Here is a 20674-nt window from a genome sequence, read left to right as displayed (position 1 = left end):
TTATGCAATTTACTAAAGTTAAACTTAAATATGATAGAAGGAAGTCTTGCGGTAAAGCAGGATAGGAAGAAAATGCGATAATGGGTACTAACTATTAATTAATAATAAAGTCAAAGCATTTTCCGCTAATCAACCATTTGCAAGTTCGCTTCAGGCGAGCTTCTCGCGGAAACCCGATATTTACCAACTTAAGTATCGCATTATAAGCTTCGTGAACGGTATCGACGGATAGTTCCGCGAGCATTAAATCCAAGATACCTTCGCCGTGTACTCGCGTTTTCTCCAAAGCGCAGCGCATCCAAAGTGAATTAATACAACTTCGAGCTTGCGGATAAAGTAGTCAGATTTTGTCACAGTGACGGCGGGATTCGTCGCTACGATGCACGCGCGTAACAGATAGATCTTATACATTATATGAGCACGTTCGTCGTTTATCTAAACATTCAGGAAGGTACAGTTCATCTGCGAATATTTATTCCTTTTTTCCTCCTTGTCGCTTTCTTGGTCACAGTGTAACGTATTGCATAATGCCGATGTATCGACAGGCAGTCCGGGCCACCGTAACACACCGGTGAGAGATTTATTTTTCGATGCGCCGAAGCGGAAGACGATTCTCCATAGAAGTATACACACGGACGTGGATATAATTCGTTCGGCCGACGTGTATTCGCCGTGAACTCGTCCGCGAAAAGGATGCTACAGTCCTCGGATTCTTCAGTGTGCTCCAAGACTCGGTGCGAGAACGGATCTCGCTTTCTTCACGTTCGATATTTTGCATTAAATTTCCGTGAGTGTTGCACGATCCACCTGGAAGGATGACGCTTTTCAGTGATCGGTCATCCTTCATTCACAACGAATACGCCGTGCTGTTGATGCGCATGTCACTATACACTCGTCCCCAAAGCAAGTTGCGTAACAGAAATCCGGCTGTTCTATATTATTCGTGGATATAGGATTCTCGTTCACATTTTGTCTGTAGCTCTACAGCAGGGCGCATTATATGGATATTGTGTAATTAATTATAATTAATTAATTATATATGGTTAACGTTTTAGTACTTTTGACAATTCTGACCAGCAGTTATATAATAAAATAAAAAAGTTGCTGACGTCGTTTTAAGATGTTCGCACTTTATGACGTATTTCACAGAAACGAGATTAAATTTAATGGCGTTCCTTAAAAATACATAGACGCCACACAGACGGCGCGTTATACTGTGAAAGCCGTTGAAAGTTTCGCAGAAGACTCACAGAAACTTTTAATTTACTTTCGAGAACCTTGGTTTATGCAGCTCGTTGTCAAGTACATGTGTGCCGCGCATAAACGGAATTGTTTCTCTTTCTCTCTTGGAATCCTCAAGGGAAACTCGATGACGTCGATGACAAGCGCAACGACGTCGCCAACGAATTCCCCTTCAACAAGTCTCTTCCTCCAGTTGGAACTTGTCGTAACTTAAAAAAAACCTTTCTATCCGTTTCTCTTTACTTCTTAATCGGGAGATTGTGTAACGTCACGGCTGATATACAACTTCTAATGATTTATTTTGATAGATTGCATATCTCCATTCGCATTACACGAACGTTTCTTTGTCCTTGTTATTCAAGTCTTTCGATTCTCTAATAGCACATTCTCTAAATTCTTTGAAGTAAAATCTTATTCTAAAGAATGAAAATTAAGTCAGTCTAAGAGTAGCTCAATTTTCAATCATTAAGAGTAAGATTTCACTCTTCAGAATGAGATTAACTTTAAAAGTTTTTAAGAGTAAGTACGTCCTATGGACATCCACTCCCGGGCGAAATATTATGGGTACTGTCTGTTATAATCCAGAAATTTATTTATAATATCTTGTGGACTGTCAAATGAGCTTTCATTATATTTTGCATACATTCAAATCCATAGTCCTAAAAAACATGTCCATCCGTAATCCTTGGGACAATTCTATTATTTTGCGAGATTGAAACATTTCACAAAACATTATATTCATTTGCTTGTTTGATACGAAAATATATAATCATGTTTTATATTAAATGCATGCGAAAATCATGTATAATACAAATAATTATAATATGCCTTAATTATAATATGCCTGAGCTTTGATTATATATGTAGAATACTTGATTAAATTTTACCATACTATTTAGCGGCAGTCTTAGAATATCAGAAATATTCAAAAATAAATCCCGAAAATTACAAATGGACATCTTTAAGATTTTGGAGTAAAATGTTATGACAACATGTAGAACAGTTTTAAAGCACTTTTTTTGCTAGCTCTCATGATGTTCTCTGAAACATCTTAGTATAATGTCTTAAAACATATTCCCAGGATATTCAGAACGTATTCAATCATCCTGAGAACATCTTATGCTGTTAGTGATTGTCAATTATTCACAAAAAATTCGACTAATTGAAAGATTCAGGAATCTTTAAATAAAAAAAATTAAGTTGATTTACATATAGCATTATTAAAGTGTATATTTAGTAAAATGCGAAGACATTTTTATTACAAACGTGCAATAACGTTAATAAATGTAATATCTGCTTATATATAGAAAAGCATTATTATCGATAATACGTCACGTATTCTTTTTGTGCACGGTAGTCAATTATAAGCATCACTAATTACGTTCTTTGCACACAAATCTTTCCTAATTTTGCGCATATTGCACTTTTCCAATTTTTCATTTTACATTGGAAATCGGAAAGGTAATTTAGAGAAATAGTAATTGCCATTTAAATTTTCAAATAAACGATGATCTTTGTAACTATCCCGGTATTGTTGCTCGAATATTGCGGGCCGCGCTTTCATGCGGTTTTTACGTAACGACGTACTTTTGTATTTACAAACGGGCAACAGCCGTAATCAACTTTCTGCCTTCGGGCGATCGTCGGATGCGTAGAATTCGCGAAACGTTGTATTATCTCGCAAATATGATAAACGACCGGTTCACCGTAGCATGATAATATTTAATTGAATCCCTGCTGTTGCGAGCTGCGCTTTGTTTAAATTTTAACGACCCACGCCGCAAGTGACCGCACGTGTCATCCGTAATTAATTTTTTACCTTTTAGCAATTGCAATGCGCGCAATTCGCGAATCGTTGTAGAGAATTTTAAATATTATATATTATCTCGCGTGCGCGAGCGGCTTGTACGCGCGGTGCATTGTAGCGGAATAATATTTAATTGAATTTTCCACGAAGCTAGTATACGAGCTGTCTAAATTTTAACGGCTTATGCCGCAAATAGCCGCACGTGTCATCTGTAGATCATTGTCGACGGAGACAATGATATATAAATGGCGATAGGGTGCAAAAAGGGTCAATGGAATTCGTTTTCATCCTGATCGGGATCGAGATCGCTAAAGTGCCAGCTGCAATGACCTCGAGTCAGATTTAATCTCGCTTCGTGCATTGACTTGACAATGGCTCATTGTCAAGTGACAATCGCGATCGACGCTCGCGTGCTCTCGAGGCTCCAATCGAATGGTCAAATCGAATTACTCTTTGTACTGTTACGGGGCGATCTGGGCTTAAATGGTGACTAGATACGGGAAACGCTTATATCTCTCGTTATATAATCGCATGCTTGTCGATATTGTCCTAGGCTGAGATTATTACGATGCCATGCCGGAAATGTCAGTAGATATTATGCAAGTGATGTAGGGGGAAGATCTCTACTATCAGACACTTCCGGTTTTTTGAAAAATCAATGAAAACAAAACAACTAAATCTATATGATATATTTTTTTAATTTTTAAATCAAATTTGACATATTTCGTGTGAAAATAAAAAGTTTCGATGACTATTTACTGTAAGTAGAAATAAACATTAATTTATTACAGGATATTTTTTTACAGCCACTTTGAATTACAGTTTTAGAGACGGTTCCCTATAACCGGACATATCAGAAAATGCTACAAATATTTTTGAAATAATTTGCATCGATCACAATTCTTGTTTGGTTTCAGGAATGTCTGCACATGCTTCGCATGCCCATTCCATATAGCTGCAGCACTGGATTCAATCTTCCTCGTTATTTTCAAGGCAAATTATACATGTTCTTTTTGCATTTTGGACAGTTTGATGTCAGCGATTACTATTTTTTTTTTGGCATTGATATCAGTGATTCAGTTTATCCACTGATTCAGAGAGTACATAGTTCATAAATGAAACACACAGTAGTGTTCGGTAATAGGGGACTCTTTTAGTGTTCATACAGGGACACCTTTACCTTTACTGCATTCAAAATCAAACGAAAAGTTGACAAAATCCGTGACAATTTTGAAAATTAAGTCGAATTTATTACAAGTATACATACCAAGGAATAATCTTCTCACGAAAAAACGAAATTTATTTTTTTTTACTGTTTTAAGATTTATCACTCACAAAATTATCTATATATTATATATATATGACGCACAAAAAATACGCCCTAGATATAACAACTATTCTTATCAGTCGGTGGCAGCAGATTGACGAACGGCGCACACTCCTCGCGCATCTCCCAAATAAATGAATCGAGCTACGCTCGCAATAAATGTTTTTAACTTTTAGTTCGATGTATGTATATACACTGTATATACTATCTAAAGTTACTAGATTTCTAAAGTACCGCAACTCACATCCATTTTGTCGCGAAACGCGACCATTTCAAATTTATGCATTTGTGTATACGTACTTTATTTTAGAAAATAAAGTTGTTAAGTACGTAAATAAATTTTTAAATTGTAATTAGTTTATTTATGACTAAAAAATATGTATAATTGCTTAATTTATATATTATTTAGTTTAATACAGGTTTATTTGTTGTAAAAGTTTAGTGTAGTAGAAGAAAATGCGCGAAGAGACGAGTAAGTACAGTTTAAAAGATGAACCGTCAATCACACTATGCTTGAAATCGTGTACTATGTGCACTTCCACTGAGAGAAATAATTTTGTTATAGAAACAAACCAAGGGAAAGCAAATGTGATATTTGCTAAAAAATGATTTGTTATGATTTGTTATGATTGAAAATTATTGTTAATGTAACAAATAATCAATAGTATCGCTAACAAATAAGAGGCTCACACACACACACACACACACACACATATATATATATACATATATATATATATATAAAAGTCGTAGATGGTTGCAGAGTTTCAAATCATAAGAAATTGACCAATTCTAATCAAGTATTCTCCTTATATTTAACTGTGCTTGGTCGGTTTCCTACGACTTAAGACTCCACGATCATCTACGAATTCTATATAAACGAACCTAAAGTCTATTTAAAAAATAGATTAGATTCTATATAGTTTGCTTCTGTTACTAATAATTGGTTGGTATAGCAAATTAGCAGCAATGACAACAACAAAATATGTTGTCACATATTTACCGATCATCGGTTAAAGATAGCAGTAAAAAAATTACTGGTGGCTTGCTACCAGTAAATTAACAAAATCTTTTCTCTCAGTGTCGGCCATTTTGACGTGATATTTTTGCAATCAATTGCGGTACTTTAGAAATCTAGCGACTTTAATATTGTCTGGTTATAGGCGCTGTTCGGCCATAGGGGACTTCCCCCTAATTGTGTTCGCGTAAGCGAGTAATACAACATTACAAGTCATCTAGAATTATATTCAAGAGAAATAATTTTACGATATACATTTATGTATATCTTGTTTTAATGATTAATTACTATAGTTACATAACAGTAACAATATTGTTGAATGTAAAAAATTTCCGATACAATCTAGTGATAATTTCGTCGCGTTTTTAGTAAATAAATGTCATTTAATACGAGCAATGTTTCATTATTGAGTCATAAGAGATACATATAACCGATGAGGATTGCTTCAGAGACACGAGAGGGGGTCTATCCTTCGCCATTCTGCTCCACCTGACTTTGCTACCTGCGGTGAACGTCCTGATAGGGGGTTTCTCGAAAGTAAGTTGTAACTCGTAAATCTCAACGTCGACTAACAAATGTCTTCAGTCCGTCGCACGTTAAGCGTTCCGGAGCCGGTTTTTACGAGAATACACGATACGTAACACCTATGAGTACACATACGAGCAAGCTCGCTTCGCACAGCGGCTCTAATTTAAACGATATCAGGCTACAAGATCCCATTAGTCACAATTGATTTTTTGATTGAAACGGTATATGGTGTAATCTGGCGGATTTATAATATTATATTATTGTACGTATACGCAATCGTCTGCATATAACTGTATATCCTCAATAAATATTACAGCAACCGTTGCATACAAATCTGGACTTTCTCCGAGGTAACATTGGAAACACGCTTTCAATTCGAAACGTAATTAATATAACAACCACGTGATTTATCGGGGCGCACCGGCACCCTGGTGTGTCATATATAAATATATTTATATCCATTATATCGACGTATTTTGCGCGCGATGGCGGACGCATCTGTATTCTGGCAGCGGCCTGCAAAAATACGATCCTAAAATTGTTAATGGACTTTCCGTGTTTACAGTGCGCGATGCCTGTTTCGGTTATACGTATCCGAGAGGTTGCAACGCGCGGGGCTTTTCCGCGTCGCAGATACGCGTGATAGAAATATACGTTTCCTTCGAGATCGATCGCGATCGTCTTTACGGCTCGGCTGACACATTATAGCGGACGGTCAATACGAGAATCTTTGCTGCCTGTTCCGCCGTCGGGCAGAAAATATATGACACGCGATATTTTAATCGATACCCTGTGTTCCTTTAATGACTCTCGTAATTCATAGCGGTCGGCGGTTTCGCTCTACCTGTGGCTAGTCTTGCTATCTTCGATTGAATTAAAAAAAAAAAAAAATGACCAAGCTTGGCCTGCGTTCAACGGTAACGCGAAAGCGCCGTAAAAGGAAGCGCATATAATCGAGTATAAATAACGGTAATTATATACCGCGGAAAAATAATGTTAACGTGCCTCGCGTTTGCCGGAACGAAGCGTTCGTCGGAGTATCAATAATTTTCAATTAATATTTTGCCTGGCACGGCGTGTCTCGTTTGCTTTAACGCATATTTATGTTTTGTTGGAACAGCCGCGACGGCGTAAATGAACGTAAAATAATATCACGTTATTCGTAAAAAAAAAAAAAAAAAAAAAAAAACAGCCAGCTTTCGTCTGCTTTCCAGATACCTCGGTATCAGGTATCGGCGAACTCCAGGAATACCCGATATCCACTGGGGCTGAAAAAATTCCAATACTTTCGCGAAAAATATGGAGAGGAAAAGGAGGGAGAGTTTATGGAAGTTTGGCTTTATACTAGTTTAATCGGAAGAAATAATTATAAAGCTGTACTAATATATGCGGGGGCGCAGCCGTTCGTCCGTGAACAGCGGCCGATACGTTTCCGGATTTTCATTATACGTATAATTATTTCCGTTATATTCAGTGATATCCGACATCTCTTTTAATTGATATGACCGACCTTTTCGACGCCATCATCTATTTTTCATGTTTTCAGAATACGAGAAAAATTCGTTTGTGAATGTTTAATAACGTAAAATTGCATTGCGTTTACGCTCGTTAAATTTTTGGGAAAAGAGATGTACATTGTAACAAATTGTACGTGTCTTACTGACATTTGATCCTTGTTACGGGGAATAATTATCAAATGTTTTATTAAAATATTATATTTACGCATGTATATCCTCTTTTACCGTTAATTTCATGCAGGAAACGTAGATAATAAGCTTGTTTTTCATTCGTTATAAAAGCGAGAAACAGAAAATGTAGTTAACGTTATATAATCAATTCGCATTTCTTGTTGATATTTATTTTGTTGTAATAGTTGCGCATATTGAAAATTAATCTGCAAGATTTAAGTATCGTCTGCTTGTTATAGTTAAAATAATTAATCCGTCCGCGTCATGTTTACGCGAATGATTTACGAACCAGTTTACGCGGACGGGGATGTCGGATTTTTTTTTTTGTGGGTAACCTTCGAGGATTTAACAGCATCCTTCTCCGTGCCGACAGCGAAAACAAACTTGCGCCACGCCACGTTTTCTCGGCGTTGAAACCGCGCGTTAGACGGACCGGGAACTGAGGAACTCGCGTGGACGCGGATATTTTCGTTATTCATCGCGCCTTGCCGCCAACCTGAGGGTGGCGAGGTCACCGGAATTCATCCCCCGGCTCACACCACAACGACGTCCCGTGTTCATACCGCAGCCGGATATATAACCAACCCGACCCTCTGTCCGTCAAGCGTCCGCAACGAAGTCCGCAACGCGGTATTGTCATAAATAATGAGCAAGCTTCGGTATTTGTTTATTCAGGGGGCACTCAACGCACTGGACCCTTCGTCTCCCTGCCACGCGGCTGCACTACCCCTTGACGGCTGATGGTGAACTGCGGTGCAGTAGATCGGTCCCATTATTTACGAGGTCATAATTAGTCAAGCCACCAGAATCTATCTTTCGCACCCGAATAGACTTAATTATTCAATCAAGTAACGTATAGATCAGCGGACGTGATGCATCCGGAAAGGATACGACATTAAGAGCTCGCCCGGTATAAAAAGTTTAATTTGTTATAGGCTACTTGAAATTTCATGGAAAAATCGATTAGCCGGATAGAGAGTACCAAACGTGGTCGTATGAAACATTCAGGTTGAAAATCGATAGAGCTGTCCGTCTAGCGCGATGTCGGACTGAGCTTTTTATCGGCTGGATGACTCTGTCAGGTCAAATAATATTGGCTCGCGCCGATGGCGGCCCTTAGATTGCGCATCCTCGTCGGGCGTTTAAAAAATTCACAGGCAGGATGTGAACAAATGGTGAAAAATGCGTCCGGTGTCGATCGTATTCGTATTTTACATTTTAGTGAAGGGTACATATAACCGATAGCGAATAGCTCGAATATAAATCACTCAGAATTTCATTCTGTTTTGCAACGAACGTTGTTTTGTTTGACGTATCTGGTTGAGTTAAATGATGTCGTTAAGTGAAATGCTCCTACTTGAAGCTTTCATACTTAGCACACTACTGATTTATAACATTTTTTTTCTTTTTTATAACATGTGTGTGTATAGTGATAGATATTATGCCACATATGACACACACAGAGACAAAATGTATATCGTAGAGAACAATAATTATTTTATTGAAATTATTGCGATTAACTTGGTGGTATATACCTCGGTGGTTAAATTGGTAAAACGTCCGCATGGAACGAGAAAGAATCAGATTTGAATCCCGGCTGAGATAATATAATATTTTTCGCAATAAATTCTTTACAGTGTTTTAAAAATACTTATTAGCGTCAATAATATTAAATTGCTTGTCAATTTAATTTGTGATATTACGTACTTAAGTTTCAGTTTAGAAAACTGTATTTCAAGACCGACAAATAATTAATTAGCGCGCAGTTTGCTTGAACTGGAAATTATAAAATTTACACAAAAATATTATTATACGCCAAGACCCGCTTTGACTGGATAACCTTCTTCGCTGATTAATGATTATTTTGCTTGTCATAACAGAATTCTAATACTTGATTAAATTCGAGATTATGAAAATATAATGAGAAGACGGCCAAGAAAATTAAACTTGATTCATCTAATGTAACTAATAAAATTTAATCTCTAATTTTATTAGACTTTATGAATAATAATATTAATTAATTTGGAACAAATTATCGGCAGATTACTACGACGTGCATAAATATTTCAAATATTAGAAATGGCTATCAGTATTAATAATAAATCGTACATTAATTTTTATTCTATTAAAAGTAAAATAAATCAGAGATGTTTGTGTGATTCGATATTCGTATTAAATCAGCACACGTGCCGTTTTTATTACATCAAGAAATATTGATGTTTGCCAAATCTTCCAAAACGGAAAGTCAAAACTATAGTTTACGGTCAACATAAATTGTGACTAGTATCAATTTGTTTCATAGTTGAAATTTTACGAAACGCAGGAAAATACACCGCGACCGTGCACACGCAAATAACGATCGCGCTGCGATCGTTCATCATTGATGGCGTATGCGGCCGGAGAAATCCGCGGAAGATGAAATCACGGCGAGGTGCTCGCGACGGACAAGTAGAGAGATTTCGCGAAACTTGCGAGGGCGAGTCGTCCGCAGGAGTTTCGGGCCGAAAACTTTCGGTCCTGTCGGGTTCGGTCGTCACGTTACGATGGAACTTTCGACTGCAACCGGTGTGCGCTGGTAGAATAATCGGTTCTATCTCCACCAAGAGAGTTGGTTGGCTGTGTAATCGTAGATATAGGCCGAGAATGCGAGCGACTCTGTTTTAATGCCGCTTGAATTTAGCTCGGTAGGATTATATTGCCAGGTGGACGTTGCCTCTTCTTCTTTAATCGTATTAGCGGCTGCAACTTACAACAAACGTAACTGGTACATGCCAGTACCGAGGGTTTCCCGGCGTACCGAGTAGTAACTGCTACCATAACCCGGTCTCATAAAACTGTAACTTCATCCACCGGCATTCGTCGTACGTCCGTGGAAAATGTTGCTGGAAATTGTGAACGTTAGACGAAATGTCTGGCAAGAGCGAGCCGTTTCGTTTCACCGATTACTCGGATGAAACAAGGAATGTGTCTCCGAGATGTAGTCGTGTTTGCCTGAGAGTCCTCGCAGATCAATTTTTCAGGCACTGTGTTACGGTTATAGTGAGATCATTACGAAGAATCACATCTTAACGATGTGATCCACGTGCGTTGCTTACATATTATATTTTTCGGATTTTAACAATCCGGGAGTTCCTCAACCATCTTCGTGGAACGTACATGGACCATCGTAGAGAAACATAATTTTACATAATACCGCGCGGCTCACATAATTCCCGGCTATCCTGTTTAAGCGCGAGGCTTTCTTTCTTGCGCGAGCAATTTACACCTCGTAGAAACGCAGCGCGCCCCAAATTTAAGCCCGGCGTTATAAATCCTCGTCATAACTTTACATTTGTGGCGATTTCAATCCCCCGGCACGGCTTTAGGGCGGCATGTTAATTCATAATTATTATTAACGATCCAAGGAGATCTCTGTCGCCCTGTCTATCCGGCACTTTTCGATTTTAATCTTACGTATGCGTATTTCCTTGCACGCGTCTGCCACATCACCAAAGGATGAGATACGGCGCGGCCGTATCAAGAAGGGCGAAATGCGGAAAACGAAGGGCTAAGAACGCCATTATCTCAACTGTACCTTCGGCTCAATGCAATTGCAATATTTATTAGCTAAATGGGAAAGGGAGAAAGGGTACTCCGAGTGCTAGTTGGAACTCTAAAGGGACTTTCGGAAAGACAAATAGTTACCTGGAGCAGTTAATAACCAAGCAGGCCGCTCTCCCGACTTTATGGCGCATTCGCTATTTAATTTTCATTTTAACTTCGCTTAGGAATTTATATTCTTCGGCGTAACTTAAGATCTCAAACGCTAAGTATTATCAGCGACGGCGGTTGGCAGAGCATTCAACATCCAAAAGCAAATAACTAAATTAATAAATGACAGTAATAGCAAACAAAATAAGATGATAATAGATTCGTTTAAGATTTTAGTTTAATCCTTACAACATTAGCGACAAATAAAATCATTTTTTTAACTTTTAGAACACGACAATTTTTGAGTTTTTACAATACATGGTGGCTCACTCGTGTTTCGGATTAATTTTACTGAGAAAAAAGTATTTGATATTTGTGGTTATAATTGCATGGAAATAATTAGGAGTTTTTTTTATAATTATTACTGCTATAATATCAGTAATAATAATCATATGTATAGTTATCTCAAACGTGAAAAAATTGTACCATAAATTATAATAGTTTCAAAATATAAATAGTAAATAAAATAAACATTTTTATTTAGTAATTATAATGAACATAACTATTTTCTTAAATTTATTTATTATTTATGTGGTAGTAATAATAAAAAAATATATTACGAAAAAGAACTAAACATTTTTAAGTAGTGGGTGTGAGACTATTATTAATAGCACAATTAAATATTTGTATGATTAAATTAACTATAAATATTTAGTAATTCCAAAAAATTACTGTAAATTATAGTTAAATTATAATAATTATAACCATTTTTTTCTTTCGGTACATCACTTTAACAAATATACAAAAATTATTAAGTGATTCTTACATATACTTTTAACATCTTTAGAAAGTATTTAAAAAAAATTGTATTTAAATATTATGATTAATTACTTGATGTGCTCCTAGTTTTTTGAGGAAAAAAACAGGAATCGTTTGTACTAAGGGTTAATATTATAGCGAAATATAATATTCAAAGAGATAACAATTTTTATTATAGAGATCACATTGCCATCCAGTTTAAATGTAACGTTCAGTGAAGTTACTATAGATAAGCTCCAGTGCTCGCGTGTTTTCAATACTAGATATGTAGAGCGTCATATCTCAGTGGCCTTCAGGGTATTCCTTGATACTTTGATTGCCCTGCGTCTGTGTGATTTCATTTGCGTGTCCGCTGGCACATGGAAAATGGAGAGATCCAACGTAGTTCCACAGCCCAGACAAGTTAATAATCTTTCTCTTTCCACGTCACTCGCAGAAGTTCCTCGTGTGTTGTTAGCGGAAAGTTCTAACGTTATCTCATTAAAATTATGATCCCATCAAAATGCTACGTAAAATGAAATTTACAATTCGCGACAATTTGGACCTGTTCTCCATTTATCCATTCTTATCTTATTAATCAAATATTTTAATCATTATATCGACAAATTTTTAGTTATTATCATGTAAGGTTTCCTTTCGTTGTGTCTAATACATAATATTTTTCTGCTAAACTATTTTCTCCTATCTTTGTAATCCTGCATTTCTTAATTAAATTTACTGCGAAACAGAAATTCGCGAGAAAATTATTAAACGTTGCAATGGAAACTAACGGCTAATGCGTTTGCTCGTACGTGTCGTGCACGTGCCGAGAGCAATGGCAGTTTGCAGCTCGGCACGTGCTGGAAGTGCGCCGATCAACTCTTAATGTTGCGCCCGGGAAAGCTGCCGGCTGAAGGAAAAGAGATAACATCTCGGCGGGCGAATATGGTGGCATCACGCAGCGTGATATTTTGATGCAGCGAGCGGAGACGAAACGAGATTACTCGTAGTTCAACGATTAAACCGCTGAGGCTGAATGCTCAATCTCACGGAGTGTCTCTCGCTCGTACTCGAGAGATCGTAAACGTGTCATGTAGAACGTAATGGACCGCTCGTTTTCCAGAGCCGGAGTCGGGTATAGAAAACTCGCAGCGTTTATCCGGTGTCACCTGCTTCACTAACGTCAGTTAACTTTAACGGCAGCTTAACTTACTCCTTACCTCTTTCTAATTCGAAGCTTGTAGAAGAACGAGTTCATTCAATCTCGATTACGGAAATAAATTTTACGTTTTAATGTCACAAGTCATCGATCACGCATACGACCGTGATAGGACCGACAAACCTTGATCTAATCTTTAAATGAATGAGATACTTGCTGAAATAAAATTATTCCGCGATAACTCGGCCCGTTAAACCAACTTTGTTCAGGCACCTGTGATCGCGATAGCTGAGCCCAAGTCGAGCATTTGGGTCATGGTCGTGTCAATCAACTGTCTGGGTTTATTACAGACTAGAGGCATAATGAAGGAAAAAGCTGTGAAAAGTGAAGAGATTATAGGCGCCGATATATAAAGCTATTGAATATCGATACGAGGATGATAACAGTTTCCAAAGAATAAAAAAGTTCTTTTTTTATATAGTTTGTTTTACTTTAACTTATTGCATCGTTGAACATCAGTTCAGAGAGCTGTTCTTTGATAAAAAACAGGTTTTGTTATAAGAATAGAGTTATGAGATAAATTTTACAATAAGACTGTCATAAAAATGATTTTCGATTTTTCATGAAAAATATAACTAGACAATTTATCACTTTTTTTGTGCAAAATTATTCTTCATTAATGGTAGCGAGTATTAGACAAAAATTATTTATTAAACATTTTTATCAAAGAAAGATTTTAAACCGACTTTTTTCCGTTCAGTTTGCGAATAGACGCATCAGTCTTGACTTTTCATCAAGCGTCTAGCGAAAACTCGACCCGAGAAGTGATTCCTTGGACTTGGTCATGCTGCAAAAAACTCGGTCTTTTCCGTGTCGCGGGACTCCCGCCGAAATGGGATTACCTTTGGGCCGTTGGTTAGAACGCGGATGCTCTCGAGCGGTCCATCAGAGTCGCTCATGAAAGACAAGCAGGCAGTTCGTGAAGTGGCACGTTAGTCACGGCGGCCATAGCTCTTTCGCGTCACCCTTCTGACTCTCCCCTTCCCGCAGCCGACGTTTTCTCTCATTTTCCTTCCCTGTTGGACAGCACAATGCCTCGCGGGGGATATCCCGTGTTTATAAAATAAATCCCCTCATTGTTGCGCAGCAAAGCATGCTCGAAAGAGAAAGACAGTTAAAGAGAGGAAAGGAAAGGGTGAGAGAGTTGCCCGGCTAGGTTGTAGCTCGATGCATAGCGTTTCGACTGACAGGACAGAGAAAGAAGAAAATAAGGGATGAGAACGCGAGAGGGAGGGTACGGTGGGGAGACGGAACTTTTGTGAGGACGTCAGCTGCCACGGCGCCGGACGAGGCGCGTAACGTCGAGAAAGGGCGGATTAGAATATTTCTGGGGCCTCGGCTAAATGTTATCTTCTACGACACGGAGGGCTGCCTTTGCCTCCACGACTGGGCAATGTGTTCTGAAGTCACGAAGGAGAACACTCCCGTTGTACCGGTATGGTTAATCTGGTGCTCGCTCTTACAACCTTTATCGGGTACGCGCTGATTTCATTACATTTACGAACCGTGAACTCGACAAGGAGTACAGATTCCTGCGCGAGACATGATTTATCTGCGCGCTCTAGAAGTTACTGGGGCACAATTTGCATATAGATCGTAATATTGACCAAGTTTCCACGATGCTTATTCTATTATTTGGATTAGCGTGGTTACTTTGGGTTTCAGGGTACTATTTATATGCACAGACATCATAAGCGTCATTAAATTTTGCAAGTTTTGATTACGTTTTGAATAATGAAATCGTTGCATTAGAATTTCTTAACAGAGGTTTCTTAAGTCGATGGTATAAGTCAGATATTTGCGCTAAAATGGATTACATAGACATTTACTGGCGCATTTATCGCAGAAACCAATTTCTTAAAGTTATTTCTGCTAAAGAGGAAGAGTTACGAAACATTTATAGGGGGAAAAAAAAAAATCAAATTAATCGGTTTGCAGAGAATGAATACAACCGATTGAAATCGTTGATTTAATTAACACAGCTTTTTAGTGAGTTGAACCCTCTTTAGGAATTCAGAGGAGCAAAGTTTTGGGTAGGTCTCTTCGAAGCTTTTAGCAGGATGAAGGTAAACGTGAAAGTCGCCAAGAGGTCGTGGTACGTGCCGTAGCTCCCTAAGCTCATCAGTAACGATAGCACACTGCCATAACTGTTCACATAATGGAATTCGTTAATACAAGATGTTGTTCGAGACACCTCGTTTCTGTAATCTTACGCGAGCCCGTTCTGCGTTCGATACTAGACGATTAAAAGCAAAACAAGAAGGATACGGGGAGATATACAATTTCCTCTTGAAGCTCTCGCGAGATTCTATGAGCAAATACTATAAACAAGCGCTATCAACGACGGAACGTTTTCTTTTGTTGAGAAATAGAATATTTTTGCACGTATTAATTTATGCAATAAAGATCTATACGATAAAAAAATATATATGTATATGTATGGAAAGGTGAACTTTTTTCGAGAAGATAGTCACGTGAGTGAGTTTGCATGCCACGCGAGTTGTTTAGTACGTATAGCTGTATAATTTCCACCGTCACTCGCGCAATCGTTGACACGCACCTCTTTTTTTATTAAAGCTAGTAGTTTTGCACCGCTTTAGATCGAGATTGCTTCGCGGTGCATGCAAAGAAAGAACTTCAATAAAAAAAAAAAAACGTGCACGATTCGTACCGGCGAAGCGCCTCTACAAAGTCCTCCGTGTTTGTGCTACGGTATAATAGACGAAAGGCGAAATACAGTAGTTGATGATTTTACGTTTGGTGTCCGATGCAGATGTCAACGTGCATTACGTCGGCACGCGCTTACTGCCAATCACGAATGGCAGGTTATCGCTATGGTTGATACACATAATGCCGAGGCTTAGAGATCGGTGCACACACCCGTGCGATTCGCATCAACTGCGGATGGGTGCATGGCGAAACCCATGCGACGTTCAGAACTGCTGGCCATAGCGCGCGAGTGGTCGGCCGGAGATTACCGCGGCATAATTACCCCCGCACTGTGTACCTGCGACCTCTGTTTAATCTGCAATTAATGTTTCAAATTGCCATAAACCCGCGCATCCAGTAACGGATGCCACTTATCAACGATGATAACCGAATGCATTATATCAGCAATACAACGCGGACTTTCATCATAGCATGCAAGTACGCTGAAACGATTGTATCACTCATTATCGTGCTCATATAATTTTGCTTGACGGTCTATTATTATTCTTCGCTTATTTGCATTTCTCATGAATATGAGAATGTCAAATAATGAAAAAGATAATTGAACGGAAGATATAACAAGGACAGGGATTTACATTCCGCAAATTGTAAACCGTTTGTAATTCATTTTTAAATCGATGCGCAAAGTATTTTTATTAATGTATTATGCAAATCTCCTCACCCACATAATTCTTCCCAGTTGATCCCAGAATTCTGTTACATACAATGCGATATTTCAACGTTGTGTATACATGTTTACACACCGACACTTGCAACGAACCCCATAAAAATCTTTCTACGACGGTACGCTATGCGTGTCTCGAAAGGAATCCAAATGGTGTACTTATTTTCTCGGTTTAGAGAGATAGCGATGGGGGTTGGGACTCAATTCGTGGTTATTATTCGTTTACACGGAACCGGTAGGGTCGAAGATGTGATATCCGAAATGGGTTCCCCTTTGCTACACACAGCCGCGTGCGACATTGGGCTCGGTATGTTATTTCAGCGAACTATCTACTTAGATACTTTTATATTCAATACGTCCGCGAACGGTGGATGGTAGGGGCGCCTAGTAATCCCATAGGACACACAGGAGACCCATCTTGGGAGTGGAGAAACCCGACATAATGTCGGCTTCTATCGAAGGGTTACTACCGTCTCTAAGGGATGCAAAATGTATCGTGTCTATTTTCCAGACGAGCCTAACAGTGTGGTATTTACGTTAATGTAACAAATATATAACAAATTTTCTCAGTGAAGCATACCATGCAAAAACGTAATGTAAAATCTATCTGCATTAAATATAGATTGATGAAAAATACTCGTAATCATAGAAAAAAAACAACTTGATAAAAATATTAAAATCATTTTTAGTCTTTTATGATTTGTTATTTTATAATTAAAAAAAATAATTTGTATAAGATATACTTTATATATATATATATATATATATATATATATATATATGATATTTTACACGTCACGTTAGATGATGTTCTACTAAATAAAATATCGATAAAATATTTTGATTAATTATATTATGTATATGTAATAGGAGAAATAAAAAAAGAAGTTTACATTGTTTTAGATCATATATCATTCTAATATTAATAGTACGTATTTACAAATGCTTTTATGTACTGTACGTTCATGGATGGTGCTTGTAAGGGAGGATGTCTGTTGATCCCTTAGGACACATGAGAGAGCCATCTCAGAAGCGAACGAACTCGCCATAACATTGAGCTCTACCGAAGGGTTACTGCCAGTAAGAGAGTTGAAATGTATTACCCTTACTTTTTCTTTTTTTCAGACAACCACGACAACATAGTCGACGTTGATCCCCATCAACATCCGTCGTTATATACACGAAGATGGAGCGGGTTGGTGAGTAACACATTTTTAGTGTAATATCAAAATAATTTTTTATTGCGGCGCAAAAACGGACAGAACGTTTAAGTATATACGGGCTAAAATTATGATTTACGTTTATTAAAGTTCTCTATGTGATTTTATTATCAATGTTGATCATAAATTCGAGTAATAATCCGTAAAAAAAGGGACTGGCTATTGGGTAATAAAGAATTAATAGATAAATTTTTATATATGTCATCTCAATTTTTATGTAATATTCTTTCATAAAATTTTATTACTATCTTATTGGATTATTTATTGCTTATTGTGTTACGTTATTAACATTTTTGTAATTACAAGACGCACAGTGTTTATTTCTGTACATAGAAACGGTATGTAAAATACTGATATGATGAAATTATGCATCAGCTTTAATTGCTACAAGAGTTTCATGACCATGATAAATGTACCATATGTACAAATATTGTTATACGAAAGCTGTGTGTGTTTCGGTTAAGCAACTACTGGTTCCATCATCAGTCACTGATTAATGCTATAGGAAATCCAGTTTTTACTAACTTAATTAATACCACTTCTAGTCGTCGAATATCAACTATATCTTGATAATTTATTCATTGACGTCCGTCTTACACTTTAACTCTCTTGGGTTCTAAGATTCGTATTTATTTTCATCAGACGATATTCTTATTCATACTTGGTGAAAGAATGACATTTTAATGGGTTCCAATAATTTAATATCAGAAATATTATATTTTCCACTCATGTCTTTGTCGATTTCATTATGTCTCGTCTGATAATATCAACAATATTACGTTTTTTTCTTACTGTAATATCTTGATGCTCGTTTATAGGAAATATTTTTAAAACAAATATTTTTGTAAAAATGTATTTTATAATTTATACGTAGAAAGCTTATTAATTTTCAGTATTACACTGAAAGTTATAAATACGTTATTCTAAAATAAGAAAAATGTGCAATGCGCACATATATATTTTGAATAAAATATTTTTATTAATTCCAATTTATTAGTTCCATTAAAAATCTTTTGCAAACTTTATAATGGAAATACCACATGTAAATACTTATGTAGGAAGCTTTTAATTTATTAATATCATATAAATTATATTGAAAATTAGATAAATACTTTATTCCGAAATAAGAAAATTGCATAATACCCACATATATTTTTTGAATAAAATATTTTTATTAATTCTATGTTGAAAATATTTCTCAAATTTTAATGGATCATATAAATGTACCGCAAAAATGACTAATCTTATTCGGCTTCTTTTGTGATAGCTCTCAAATCCTTTCCCTATAGTGTAAAAATATATCTCAATTTATATTTTCATAGGAAGCTTATTAATTCTCAACATTATACTGTGAAAGTTATAGATACTTTATTCCTGAACACAAGAATAATGCATGATATATATATTTTGAGAGTAAAGTAATTTTTTTCCATTAATTCCTTATTTAAAAATCTTTCTCAAACTTTAATAGACCATGAAAATACCGCAAAAATGATGAATCTCGCTCGGCTTCCTTTACGATTGTTCTTGAACCTACCCTTTCCCTACAGTCTTTTGCAAATCCGCAAAAATTTCCACAGCCTGCGACATTCCTCATTGACTCCGCGATGAGGGGGAGCTTCCGAGCTGCAAACATATTACTTCCGGCAAAAAAGGGGCTTAAATGTGTCTCGCGCCCTTGCAGTCGACAAACGCAGGCCGGTCTGGAAGCTCGTTAAGTAATTGCTAAGTGACCAAAGCTTGGAAGGTCACCGACGTAATGCGAGAATCGTGTACGTACCTCGATACGCGACGCGACAAGGGTAGTTGGGAGGGACTGGGACGAGAGAGAGAGAGAGAGGAAAAGATGGAGGGAGAGAAATGGTATAGTGGAGGACGTCTACTTCATAGGCGAAGGGTGAGACGTGGGTACAATATACATACATGATGGTGCCAACATTGCGGCTCCTTCACTTCGGACGGACGTATTGTACGCGTGTAGCGTGCGTATTAATGCGTTAGCACGAGGAAGGGGCGCTGGCGTAAGGGTTGAAAGTTTCATCCCCTCCCTTTTCTCAGTGAAGAGAAAGGTTGGAGACGCGCGAGGAGAGGGTTTGTCGGAGGCATCGTACATCGGTGCCAAATGGTAACACTATAGCCGAGTGCCGGCAAATTAGATTATGCGCAAGTTCACCCTCGCGACCCCCTATCGTCGACACCAACCCTCAGAACGTGAAGGAAAACATTGAGGATGTCCTGCGTAGATTCTGCGAAAACCGCCGCCCTTGTTTTCTGTTTAGCGTTAAATGTTGTTAAGAAAAATGTATGAAGGAAATTGTGATAGGAGATGGATTTAAAATTTCTTCTTGATGGTATAGGCAGTGATTTACAACCGCGATTAAGAAATTTTTTTGCGGAGTGGTTTCCTGTGATACGTTTTTTTTTTTTTATTAATTGTGATCAGTTTATTCTGTAATTATATACAATATATTAAGAAAACTATTAAATTAGAAAAAATGTAAAAACTATTAAATTAGAAAAAACGTATTAAATTAGAAAAAATGTTTTTTCTATGAATCGAAATTTTGATTGAACAACAAAAATTTGATTAAAAAATACATTTAAATGCGAACTAAATTGTTTAGTGGGTATAAACAAATATTTTACAAAAGTTATTTATAAAAATATTTAATATTTAAAGCAGAAAAATGTATAGATGCAGAAGCAACTAAATTTTGTTACGTAAACAAAATATTTGATTGTT

General features: G+C 37.1%; 1 protein-coding gene across 1 annotated transcript in view; it reads left to right on the top strand.

Annotated features, from left to right (window-relative positions):
* The window catches only part of LOC147907208 (uncharacterized), a 278923-nt gene that overhangs the window by 193877 nt on the left and 64372 nt on the right, over positions 1-20674 (top strand). The window contains exon 5 of the mRNA XM_087413991.1: positions 17837-17910. Within this exon, the coding sequence (XP_087270117.1) occupies positions 17837-17854 (18 nt within the window). The 3' untranslated portion in view covers positions 17855-17910. The remainder of the gene's footprint in view (positions 1-17836; positions 17911-20674) is intronic.

This window comes from Acromyrmex echinatior, chromosome 15 (assembly GCF_024713525.1).
Source record: "Acromyrmex echinatior isolate Ae372 chromosome 15, ASM2471352v2, whole genome shotgun sequence".
NCBI classification, from domain to species: domain Eukaryota; kingdom Metazoa; phylum Arthropoda; class Insecta; order Hymenoptera; family Formicidae; genus Acromyrmex; species Acromyrmex echinatior.
Note: the sequence above shows the minus strand (reverse complement) of the source record. Positions and strands in the feature narration are given on the sequence as shown.